Here is a 13216-nt window from a genome sequence, read left to right as displayed (position 1 = left end):
TGATAATGGACTAAATCTGAACCAGTAAACCAGCCCCCCATTCAATGTTTCCCTGTATAAAAGCTACTGTGATCATGGTGTCTCTTCACAGCAATAGAACAGAGTAACACCTGGGTTCCATCCCCAGCCCTGCATAACCTAGGTGTGGTAGTATACACCTTTATTCTATCCGAATACCTCAAATTCAAAAAAGCACTCAGCTAAAAGGAAAGTCTAGCCTGGGCTACATAAGACCAGGTCTCTAAGGATCTAAACATCCTGATTTTTGAAATTATACTATGTTATATAAAAATCCTTGTTCTACAAAACCCGAGGTCTTTAGGAATAAAGACAGAGCCTTGTTAACTCAATTACACTGAAATATGTAGTCTGCCCTGTCTAGTGTTGATTTGTTGTTGATTGAGACAGGTCTCATGTAGCTCAGGCTGACTTTGAACTTCTGATCCTCTTCCTTGTACCTCCCTAGCATGGGGGTTATAGGTATGCACCACTATGCTTGGCTTGTGGGGGGCTGGAACCTAGGGCTTTATGTATTAGTTAGCGTTCCATCCACTGAGCCACATGTGGGTGTCTAACAGCTACCTTCCTGTGGTTGAAGTTAGTCTAAGTAAAGCTTGAGAAAGAAACTAAGATGTTCTCCTCTGACTGCAGGGCTGAGGAAACATTCACTGAGGGAGGGCTGTATACAGTATGTGCTCTGTAAACAGAGGCAGGCTGGGACATGATGTGGGGGGGAACTGGATGAAGCCCGTGGCTGGGAGGAAAATGCAGTGGCCAGGGATTGGGGTGGGAGGTGTGCGGCTCAGTGGTAGAGAGCTTGGCTAGGGTGCTGGAGGCCCTGGGCCAGGCCCAGCACAGGAAGTAACAGGCAGGACAAAGGGAAGGCAGCAGGGAGCGTGAGAAGAGGGAAGGAGGTACTGGCTAGTTGGCAGGCCTAGTCACTCACTCTTTACCAAGCAGCTACTCTATATTGGTCCCTGTGACAGGGGCTGGCATCCCCTGTAGAAGCTCCTTATTGGTACTAGAGACAGACAAGGGTACAGTGACAGTGTAGAGGCCTTCAGCCATGGTCTAACAAGCCATCCTATCTACCCAGCCTCCCTGTAATGCAGTCAGGGTGTGGTGGTGGAGTTGGCTCTGTTCAAGGGGCCAGGGCATCTGCTGGAGCTGCTGGGGGCACTCCGGGTTGGGGGGGGGAGGGAGGCATCAGGCGCCAGGGCGGGCAGACCTCCCAGCTCTCGAGGGTCCCCTGGGCCCCTCTGTAATGTAAACATCAAGATGTTTGGGAAAGTCAGAGCCTGAGTTTTGGGGGTGGCCCACTGGGGCCCAATGCAGGCCTCTGACAGACAAGGATGTACAAACACACCCCAGCAGCCCATGCTGTACAGGACTGCCTTGGGCAGTGTCTGGAGCTACTTTGGAGCTGGAGGTGCTGGGGCGGAAGCTGAGCGGGGACAGCAGCCCAGGAGGGAGGGGAGGTGGTGTCTGCCCCACAGCAGCACCTCTTTACTGGAAGCAAGGAAAGAGGAGGGGGCTGGCATGAGCGGATCCAGTTCAGCACTACCCCAGGTGAGAGGGTTGGAAGCCCCAAAATGAGCAGTTTATTCAAGTGTGGCCACAGTCACCAGGGTACTGGGGCATGGGTCCCAGCCCAGCTTCCACCCAGTTCTGGCTCCATTCCTATTAATCTCAGTTTCCCTATGAAGGGCTGAAGTTGACTCTGGACTGTGTCTTCCCAGAGCCCAAACTCTTGGGTTGGCATAGCAGGAGCCCTCTGGATGGTAGGACTTACTTAGGCATCCCAGCTTCGTCCCAGGAACCTTCCATCAACCCTTCTACCAGTTGCTTATCCATGGGGCACAGTCTGCAGTCAGGGCTGTTCTATGCACCCAAAGGTGTTTAGCAGCCTTCCTCTCCTGGCTTAGCAACCAGAAATTTCCCCAGGCACTGTACAACCTCAGCCAGGTGAGAATCATAGGCTATACCTTTAACAAGTGGGGATTGAGTTTAAGAAGGGAAGCTGGTAACCCAAACCCCGCTTAACATGAAAGAGTCCCCAACCCTAACGCAGTTCCACTAAGACCAGTGGCTGATAATAGAGAAAGTGTGTAAGTGTGTGTGTGTGCGTGCGTGTGTGCGTGCGCGTCCTCTTGCATGCTGTCCCAGAGGCCAGGGAATTTTAAGAGCTTGGGGACCTTGGAAAAGTCACTCTGCCTTTCTGAGCCTCCCAGAGTGGCTTGTGATGATTTGGGAAGCCATCGTATCTCATTGGTGCCCAGCAGTGTCCAGATGCCAGCTGCCTCCAGTTCCCCTCCTCCTGGGCATTCCCCAGAACTGTCAAGAACTCCCACCTGTTGGCATGGTTCTGGCCATGGACATGGAGGAACAGAATATCTTGGTTGTCACAAGTGATTTGCAGGAAGGAACTCATGTCTTCTAAGGTCCAGAGTTCTCAGAATAGTAACTGGGGTAGGAGAGGGAGAGAGAACAAGACACATACTGTTGGGGGTGCTGAGAACCCCAGAGATCAGTGGAGACACCTGTGTGATTCACATTCCCAGAGCAAGACCCTCCCCAGCCTGCAAGCATGCAGGCCCTGGCTCCTGGCTCCCCCTGGACACAGGGCTCATGGGCAGGACTCAAACCAGATGAACTGGGGGAAAGGGGAATCTGGTGTTCTCAGTTGTGGGGTCCAGACTCTACACAAGGAGGACCACCAGGAGCTGCCTCTCCCTTCTCAGCAGAATTGTGGGACAGAGGGAAGTGGCTGGAGGTGGCTGTGGGGGCTGACACAGGTGTGTGGGAACAAGGCACAGGGGCTCGCAGACTGGCCAGGGTGCAGCTCCATGCAGTGGGAGCCACAGAAACACAGAGTGGAGCCCTCATTCCACTGTCTGCTCACTACATGAGCTTGAGAAAGTCACCTAAACCTCCTGTGTGACCCAGGGACAATGATGGCCTTGTCACCACTACCAACATTGCCACAGCCAATGGTGTCCCAGCATCCTCAGCTAACAGCCTGGATCTGCACAGCTTATGTGACAGGAGTATTGCTATCTCTATTTCACACATGAGGAGACTGGGGCACAGAGAGGGCAGGCCATCTGCCTAAGGTCGCACAGCTGGGGATGACAGAGCTGGGCTCTGATCTCGAGATGGTGTTCATAGAATGTCATGTTCTGCCCATCAGTGGGTGTCAAAAGGATGAAAGAATAGACCAGCCTGAGTGCTGCTCTCAGCACTGAGTACCGAACCCCAAGTACTGAACAATGCTCTCAGCACTGAGTACCGAACCCCAAGTGCTGAACAATGCTCTCAGCACTGAGTACCGAACCCCAAGTGCTGAACAATGCTCTCAGCACTGAGTACCGAACCCCAAGTACTGAACAATGCTCTCAGCACTGAGTACCGAGCCCAGAGTACTAAACAATGCTCACAGCACTGGGCCATATCTCCTTGGCAAAGGTAAGCTGGATTTCAGCTCTGATTCATTACTGGACCAGCCAAAAGGATCCAGGCCAGGACCTAGAACATGGTTGCAGGACCCCGGGCCTGAAGTGTAATGAGTTTGCTTCATAGGCATTGGCTACAACTGTCTGTTTTCCTGAGCCAGGGTTTCAGGAACCTTGTGTAGCCTAGCTATTCTAGAACTTTCTCTGTAAACCAGGCTGGCCTTGAATTTGAGATCCTTCTGCCTCTCAAGTTCAGGGAATAAAGGCGTGCCCCACCACACCCAGGCTACAACTCTTTTTGTTTGTTTAAAGAGCCTCTGCAAACTGTAAAGTGTTGTGACCACTTGCCAATCCTCTGCTCTGCACATGGGAAACTGGATGAGGGATAACACATTTGCAGAATGGCCTGCTGGCCTATGGCCCTTACCTGGCTGTTGAAGGGCAGGCCTAGTCTCTGGAAAGCCTGCCTGCACAGGGTGGCTGGTGCTCACCGTCACCTCCAGTGTGGCAGCCAGCAGGGCTGTCACATCCATGCTCACCTTGCTGTTCCTGCCACAGAGGACCATGTGAGCCCAAGTCTTGGTCTCTACAGGCAGAAGGAGAAGAACTATGGGTACGTGAGCTCACCTCCCTCCTTGGCGAGGAGTGCATCAGACTGTAATGGAGATGTGCTGCAATCCATGAACATTGGCTACCATGTGGGCCTGGAGGAATCAACTGACCTTAGGCTAGCTAGTCACTGTCTCAAGTCCCCATGATATCATCTATCACAAGACATCCCCTAGACCCTCCTCTGAGAAGCCCCACCCCACTCCCACCTGCTGCCCTTCAGTGCCGGGCATCATCACATCACAGGGCACAGCAACCTGTGCCTCATGGGAACACCAGCCTAGGTAGGCGGTATCTGCACTCTGCAGTACTTGTGAGCACAGTTGTTGGCCTAGCAGGACTCAGAAACACCTGCTGAGTGAATTTGCCAAGACTGAATGGTCTATCCTGACAGTGGCATGGGCCAGATAGCAACAACCCTCCTTCAGTGACAGGCTCAGAGGTCATCAAGGACCTGGCCTGGGCTGTAGCATCCCATCCCTTCTGCCCTCAAGTGGGGCCACTTCCCCATAGGTGTCACACACAGTCCCTCCAGAACAGGCAGGTCCAAGAGCTCTCAGCCCTACATGTCCTCTGCTGTGTATGGAAAATGACTGACAGATCTAGGAGCCTAGGAGTAGGTGGTTCCCACTATGTGGCAGAAGTTGGGGTCATGCTAGGTGATGCTCATAGCTTAGGTCTGACCCAGGGGGATGGCCAGTGCCTCGAGGCCCAAACCTTGATTTCCTCGTCTGTAAAATGGTTGCAGCCCATCTGTTAGAATTCCTAGCCCCTCGCCCATGACTGCATGTTCACTGGCAAGATGCTTAGTCATCCCAGGGCCTTACGTCCTACCTAATCCATGCACTGTGTGATCAGGTAACTTGTGTGCAGCGTGATCATGTAATCTATGCACATGCATGGTGTAGCTACATAAGCCCATAAGTGCATGTGTGTGGGGGGAAATCTATAAAAGTGGGTTCCACATAACCCTCCTTCTCTTCTTGCACGATCTTTCCACAGGCCTAAGCACCCCCTTCTATTTCCTCCCCTTAAACTCTTATGGTGGGTTTTGATGTACCTCGTGGCTTTTCTCGCATGGTAAACAGTGCCCCTTAATAACGTTGCACCACTTAATAAATAACACCACCCACCTCAAAACAGCACCCAGGTGACGTCGCTCTCAGAGGAGCCAGTGGTGGGAGTGCACAGGGGTCAGAAAACATTCATTTTCTTCTTGCATTATCCCATCTTCAAACACACACACATCTGCTATGTGTAGGGAAAGGAAGGGAGGGGATATGGATCTCATGCTTGGGGACTTCTGACTATCAGAGACACCATGAAAGCCAACACTAAACAGGAAGTGTCATTGTTGGCTGACAGCTAGACATAGACAGCAATGGAGGTGGGGAGGGGACTGTCCAGGGGCTAGGAACTAGTATAGTACCTCCCAGCAAGCCCAATGCCAGCTCATGAGTGAGCTCAGGCCCCAGCATGAGGCTGAATATTTACCCCCAGGAGGCTGAATAACAAAGATGGAAACATTTGAGGTCAGAGGGAAATGATCCAGATGACAGGGAAGCCACCCAGGGTCCAGAGTGGTCTAGAGCCAGAACCCTGCATCTGTCTGGAGGACAGAGGGAGGCAGAATTTGAAGCCAGACTCGGGAATCAGACTGAGTTCAAGGCCTGGCTTCATTATAAGCCAGCTGTGTGGCCTGAAGCAAGGCACTCCACCTCTCTGGTCTGCAGAAGGAATGGAAGGAACAGAGAGAAGAGTATGAAGGGAACAGGGATGAGGCTGTCAATTAACCGGCTTTAGCATTACCGAAGAGCTCAGCCTCTGCACATGCCTCTGAGAAACTTTCTAGAACTGGTAACTGAGGTGGGAATGTGGACAGCACCATCCTGTGGGCTGGAGTCCCACCAAAATACAAAGGAAACATTGAGCTGAACATCAGCACTCATCTCACCCTGCTTCCGCACTGTGGGTGTGATGTGAGCAGCTGCCTCAGCTCCCGCCACCTCAGCTCTGGCTGCCTCAGCTTCCCCATCACAGTGAACTGTAAGCTGGAAGTCAGCCTTCCTCCTTTAAGTTGCTGTTAGTCACTCTCACGGTGGCCCTTCCAGAGCTGACATCCAGTGAATGAGAGCTGTGCAGTCACAGCACTCTGGGGGCCGAAAGCTCGCCTAGCAGGTATGCAGTGAGTACTCTGTCACTGGCAGCTGTTACCTTCTCCTCCCCTTAATGACGCATTGAACTATGTCCTCACCCTAAAAATCTTACCTCTTATACCTGTGAGTGTGTCCTTCTTAGAAAATGGGCTTTACAGGCCTGGCTAAAGAAAAACAAGGTGACAAAGAGGTGTTGGGATTCGAACCCAATGCTGGTGACCTTGTAGGAGAACAGACAGACACAGAAGGGAGGTGGTCCCATGCGGAGAGAGGATGGTCTGGAATGATCTGTGTAGCTGGGGACATCCTGCCAGCAGCAGAAGTCCCTTGGGGCCACCAGAGGGAGACCAGGCCACCTGTACTGTAATTTCAGATGCCTGGCCAGAATTCAGAGTAAAAACTCATATATCTCTAAGGGGCAGCCCTTGGAGGACCAGGCTATCATTCCCAGAGCCCAGAGCCAGCTAAGCCTGCCTGGGTCAGGGCTGGGACTAGATCTGGGCCCAGGGGATGCTGCACCCTGGACCTAAGCTCACCCTGCATCTGTAGTTCTGCTTACAGGTCCACCTCCTCCGGGACCCCAGCCTGCAGCAGGGCCTCACTGTCATGTTGGCTGTGGCCCCAGAGCTCCAGACGGCTGTCGTGGGCCCAGTAGTTGACAGATTAGGTGATGGATATAGGGCCTGTTGAGGTGTGTGTGGAGTGCTCAAAGCTGGCGGCACCATCATGAATGTCCACAGAGACCTGTGGGGACATGGTAAAGGACGCACCATCCGAAGCTGGCCACACCCCAGAGCTCCAGGGATTTCAGGACCAAGGCATGGAAAGAGCAGCCCTGAAGTCATACAGCTTCCCTTGAGTGAAGTGGGGTACAGAGAGTGGCCCACGGACAACAGAGTGAGCCTGGGAAGGCAAAGATGCCCTAAAGGTGGGATACAGGGTCACAACCCTATGGCAGCTCAGCTCTTGCACTTGTTCTTATTAATAAAGTTTTATTAGAATATGACTCTGCTCCTTCATCAACTACTGCCAATGGTTGCTATCCTCTATCATCATCATCATCTCCTCCTCCTCCTCCTTCTCCTCCTCCTTTTTTTTATTTCTATTTTTTTGAGGCAAGGTTTCTTTATGTAGCCCTGGAACTCACTCTGTAGACCAGGCTGGCCTCAAACTCACAGACATCCACCTGCCTCTGCCTCCAAGTGCTGGGATCAAAGGCGGAGCCACCATGCCTAGCCTGCTGGCCTTTGCTGTAGTGCATGGCTCCCCTGCTCTACCTTCAGCTGTCTCAGGCCTCAGGTCAAATCTCCACCCTCATTACTGAGAAAGATGAGGATTAGAGTTAAGATGGGCATCCGTGCCTGTAATCATCTGCATTGTTGGCTGTGGACCAGGATTGTTGGTGTCACCCAGGCACACAGTCTCAAGCTGCCCCAAACCTGCCAGACCAGAGTCACATTAAAGTACTGTTATTTTGTGTATGTGGATGTTTTGTTTGCATGTATGCCTGAGCACCACACACATGCAGTGCCTGAGGTTAGAAGGTGCTGAATCCCTGGGGTTACAGATGGCTCTGAACTGCCACATGAGTGCTTGGAGTCAACCCTGAGTCCTCCACAAGAGTACCAAGTATTCTTTATCACTGAACCAATTTCCCTGCCTTAGATTCACACTTCTGAAAACCCAGTCTCTGAAGATGTTTAGCCTGTGGGCGCATGGCAAGCTTGGAGAGTGGTGCTCATATGAGAGGACCACAGGAAGCTGTCCCCACTGGAGCCGCAGGAAGCTCTCTCTCTCCACTAGGACCACAGGAAGCTCTCTCTCTCCACTAGGACCACAGGAAGCTCTCTCTCTCCACTAGGACCACAGGAAGCTCTCTCTCTCCACTGGGGCCACAGGAAGCTCTCTCTCTCCCAATAGGACCACAGGAAGCTCTCTCTCTCTCTCTCTGCACTGGAGACCACAGGAAGTTCTCTCTCTCTCCACTGGGGACCACAGGAAGCTCTCTCTCTCCACTGGGGACCACAGGAAGCTCTCTCTCTCCACTGGAGACCACAGGAAGCTCGCTCTCTCTCTCTCCACTGGGGTCACAGGAATCTCTCTCTCTCTCTCTCTCTCTCTCTCTCCCCACACACACACTGGAGACTACAGGAAGCTCTCTCCACTGTGGGGGGGTGTCTCAGGGAGCTCTCTCCATTGGGGGCTGCAGGAAGCCTCTGTCCACTGGGGCCACAGGAAGCCCCTCTCCACTGGGTCCTATCATGCATCCAGCCCCATAGCTTCTGAGGCGCCAGGTGTGACCAGCTCTGTTGGACTGCCGCATCCTGGGCTGCCTGCCAGGCCTCTGCAGGCTCCTTCAGTGGACCTTGTGGTCAGGGAGAATGGCATCTGTTTCCTACCCTCAGATGTCCCTCAGAGCCACATCCACTGGGGCAAGCCACTACAGCCACGGAAGCCTGGGTAGGCCTGTAACCAGCTTCCCTAGAGAGCCCTTACAATGTTAGCAGGCAGTCCCAACTGCCTCAGCCTGGGTCCTGGGACAAGGCACAGACACTGCCCTACATTCAGCACACTAATCTGTCGGAAATAACTCCTCATCCGCACCCAGTCAGGAATAGCTCAGAATTAGCAGAGGCCTGGGGTCTACCTGACCCATGATGCTTAGAGTACCCACTACCCTGGCTACCATGGCAGAGGCTGGCTCCCTGGTGACAAAGAGGAGAAACCAGCTCCTGAGCCTGGGTCCTAGCTGATCCTTAGCTCCAGAGCTCACATCAGTATTTTATAGAGCAGAGGACACCTAAGCTGGCACATGTCTGTCATCCCAGCACTTAGGATGCTGAGGCAGAAGGATCATGAGTTTGAGGACCCCTGGGCTGGAAAGGGAAACGTTGCCCCGAAAAGAAAAACAGGTAGAGAGGAAGGAAGATGATTTAAACTCCCATGTGTAGAGCTTCCAGAACATGCCACTGCCCCCAACTGCCTCCTGCGCCCCAGGGGCCCAGCAGGCTGTACAGTCCCAGACCCGTCAGTGTGTCTCTACATGGGCAAAATTTGGTTCTTAAGCCAAGTATGGTGGTACACACCTATAATCACAGCACCTGGGGCTTGAGATAGAAGTTATTATTTCAAGACAGCCTGGGCTATATACCAACACCCTTTGAAGTGGGGAGGATGCATAAGATGGGTTTGGTGGTGTATGCCTGTAATCCCAGCACTCTGGAGGTAGACACAGGACGATCCAGATTTCAAGGTCATCTTGTACTACATAGTAAGCTCAAGGGTAGCTAATTGAACTCTAAAAGATATGCTTAAGAAACAGAAAGGGGTCATAAAGATACCCCCCCAAGATAGATTGCACAATGCTTTATTAACTTAAAAATTTTTTGAATGCTAATGAGAAAGGATGGACAGCTGCAGAGAGACATTGGATAATAGAAAAAAACTACTGAATTAAATCAGCCTGTATACTTTAAAGATGTGTTGACCTCAGAATGGAAACCAAGATATGTGTTTATTGGGGAAGAGGTTTTGCTTTTTTTCCATAGGAGAAGAAAAGCTAAGGATACCATCAAAATTGATAAAGATTAGGTTCAAACAAGAGAGACCTCTTGATTAGAAGAGGTGATAGTTCATCAGTGTGACCATTCTATCTAAACTAACTTATAAGACTAACAAATACTTTTCATTTGATTACATATAACTTGCCAAAAGAGAACCTCCCTAAAGTTAGAGTTGGGGCAGGGTTTTGTTTTTATCTTTCCAGGAGAATGAAGGCATTCAGCTAAAAAATCTGAAGACCACTGAACAAATGAGACATCTGAAGAAAAAGGACAAATCATCCAGAGAAAATGTCCCAAGAAAAAGAGTAAACTGACCTATTGGTATATCACATTTCCAACAAAATAAAATTTCATAGGTCTTCCCAAATGTTTGTCTCTACTGTTCTCTATAGACATATAAATATTATCTCAAATATATGTGTGTATATATATATACATATATACATATACATACACGCATACATACATATACATATATACATACATATACATATATATATATATATATATATATATTAAACTTTTTATCATGATATTAGTGGTCATATAGAGTACTAACTAATTCTAGAGCAAGGCTTCATCTAGCTGTGTGTACATGATTTCAGGTTTGAGACTCTATCAGGTAGCTAGGAATTAAGTTTTTGTACTCTGGATGTACACAACAAATTATGGCCCTTTAACCTCTTTGAGATCTGCTGCATATGACATTTAAAATGTTTAAGTTTTCTGCAGTGAACCATGATCATTCCTAACAGCAACCTTTGAAGTCTCCAAAAGGAGGATGGGGCCCACAACAACGATTCCATCTGGACTATGATAATACCACTAAGCTGACAAACACCACCCAAAAATCAGCTTTGGACTACAAACTGCTCAGAACAATTTCCAGGTGACTATCTGAGATGGTCCAACCTCACAGACTACTCTATCCAGGACTTGAAATAAGCCCAGCACTTTCCCATTATACAGAGACTGAACAACAAATGATACAGCTACTTCTTCCAGGACTTGACAATTACCCCAATTTTTTCAGGGTCCCCTAAAGATGCCATTGCCCCCAGACAGCAGGAAGTAATTTTAAGAACACAATGCCCACATTCCCAAGAGGTGGGTTGGGTGGGTTTTGGTCATTCAGTGGGTTATGGATAATTGTCATTGTTTAGGGGGGTTGGTTACAAGTTGTTATTGGTGATGGTCAGGAAAAAAGCTGAACAAAGATTAGATTCAGGGATCTTGTTCTGAAAAGAAAAGAGGGAGGATATAGAAATGATAGGATGAGAGAGTAGATTATTGAATCCATTTTTAAATCAAAAAAGCAACTACTACTCTTAAATATTTTACATTGGTATGGATTTTTGTATATTAATACAAATTTGAGGTTATTTTTGTTATATCATGTATATATTTCTACTCTTGTTTAAGATATTTTTGTGTATTGATACAAATTTAAGATTATTTTTGTTAGAACACACTGTACATATGTTTCTATTCTTGTTCAAGGTATTATACCTATACAACTCATTTAACAATGCAATGTAAATTTCTAGTCCTTGAAAATTATTATTACAAACTATTTAGGATAATAAAGAAATGCTGGTCAGTAGTTATTACAATCAAACTTTAGTCCTGTTAGGTATGTTTTCAAGGTAAAATAGATATATTTTAGATAGACAGATGTCTTTAAACACTTCAGACATCTACATAATATGGCATTTAAGATGTTTTAATAATATAAGTTTTTGTTGTTTTTTATGACAGTGAGACATGTCTGCTCCTGGCAGCACCAATCTACTTCAGAGAAGATGATGAGCACTAAAGAAACTCCATATGGAGTTTTCTTTGTGGCAAAAGTTAGCTACTGGACAAGAAACTGCCCTTGCCTCAACTGCTGACAGTATGCTGTCCAAGATGGACAAGCAGGACACAAAAAGTGACTGCTAAACCTTACCAAGACAAGATAGGACAGTCCTTCAAAAATCTTGCTTCACAGAAAAGTCTGTCAGATATTCTAGACCTACAGGCCAAAGATGGTTGCCCCAATATTGCAGAGGGACTTTGGATGACTGTCCAGGCATCAGCCAGCTGTCTCTGTCATTTCTATAGTTTTGGAAGCTGTTTGCTCTGCACTTCCTATTTATTCAGGTAATATTACATCCTTCTCAGGTCTCTGAAGGAGTTGAAGACTAGATAGTTATAGTTTTCCTTTTTAACAAATTCAGAAAAGACACTCATAAAAGAGGTGTAAAGTATATAAGGTTGAGAGACATAAAAAATAGTTTATCGCCGCACAGTAGTGGTACACACCTTTAATCCCAGCACTCGGGAGGCAGAGCCAGGTGGATCTTTGTGAATTCGAGGCCAGCCTGGGCTACCAAGTGAGTTCCAGGAAAGGCACAAAACTACACAGAGAAACCCTGTCTCGAAAAACCAAAAAAAAAAAAAAAAAAGTTTGTGGTTGGTAATGCAAGTTAAAATAGTGAATTAGATACAACACTTTGGATTCACAAAGATAGGATAGATAATGGAGTATTTTCTCTGAATTTTTTAAATGCAAATGGACTAGACATTGTTAATATAATTATTGTCTGTATATATTTGTATATATTGTATATAGTTTTAGTATGCTAGCTAAAACCTTGGCTTTTTATTTAGACAAAAAGGGGGAAATGATGTGTGATATTTTGATTGTGTTCTGACAAATAAAGCTTGCTTGGAGTCAGAGAGTGGAGCTAGTCACTAGCTGACCATAGAGGTTAGGAGAGCTGTAAACAGAGGAGACAGGAAGTGGTAAGGCATCACTCAGAGAGGATCTCCACCCTGTGGGACTGAAGAACAGAAGAAGTAGGAAGCAATTGCTGCTGCTTCTGGTTCTCCAATCCCTTCAGGTTCTTACTCTAATATTTGACTCCTGATTTTTTATTGATAAAGATTAATTAGATTAATGCTTTATGGTAGTTTGAAAGAAAATGGCCCCCATAGGGAGTGGCACTATTAGGAGATATGGCTTTGTTGGAGGAAGTGTTTCACTGTGGGAGTGGCCTTTGAGGTCTCCTATGTTCAAGTTATGCTAAGTGGTACAGAGTTCACTTCTGTTGTCTGTGGATCCAGATGTAGAACTCTCAGCTCCTCCAGCACCAGTCTGCCTGCATGCCGCCATGTCCCACCACAATGATAATGGACTAAACCTCTGAAACTGTAAGCCAGCCCCAATTAAATGTTTTCCTCTATAAGAGTTACCATGTTCATAATGTCTATTCACAGCAATAGAAACCCTAACTTAGACACCATGGCTTTGCCTAGACACCAACACAGAACAAGGTTAATTAGAGGAAAATTAGAGTTCTCTCCATGTCTAAGGGAGAAACCCAAGCCTTCATGCCCCAGTGTTAAAGACCACTTGGCCTAGGCAATAAACAAAGGCCCCCTGCCATCTGGC

The 13216-nt window shown here is 48.1% G+C and overlaps 1 protein-coding gene across 1 annotated transcript in view; it reads right to left on the bottom strand.

Moving 5' to 3' along the window:
* LOC118588235 overlaps positions 1–13216 on the bottom strand; it is a 99768-nt gene that overhangs the window by 18585 nt on the left and 67967 nt on the right. Inside the window, 6 exon segments of the mRNA XM_036194444.1 lie at positions 1440–1509; positions 2352–2464; positions 3880–3921; positions 3923–4038; positions 4080–4123; positions 6777–6880. Of these exon segments, the coding sequence (XP_036050337.1) occupies positions 1440–1509; positions 2352–2464; positions 3880–3921; positions 3923–4038; positions 4080–4123; positions 6777–6880 (489 nt within the window).

The sequence above is a fragment of the Onychomys torridus genome, chromosome 8 (assembly GCF_903995425.1).
Source record: "Onychomys torridus chromosome 8, mOncTor1.1, whole genome shotgun sequence".
In the NCBI taxonomy this organism is placed as follows: Eukaryota; Metazoa; Chordata; class Mammalia; order Rodentia; family Cricetidae; genus Onychomys; species Onychomys torridus.
This window is presented reverse-complemented; position numbering and strand designations above follow the sequence as displayed.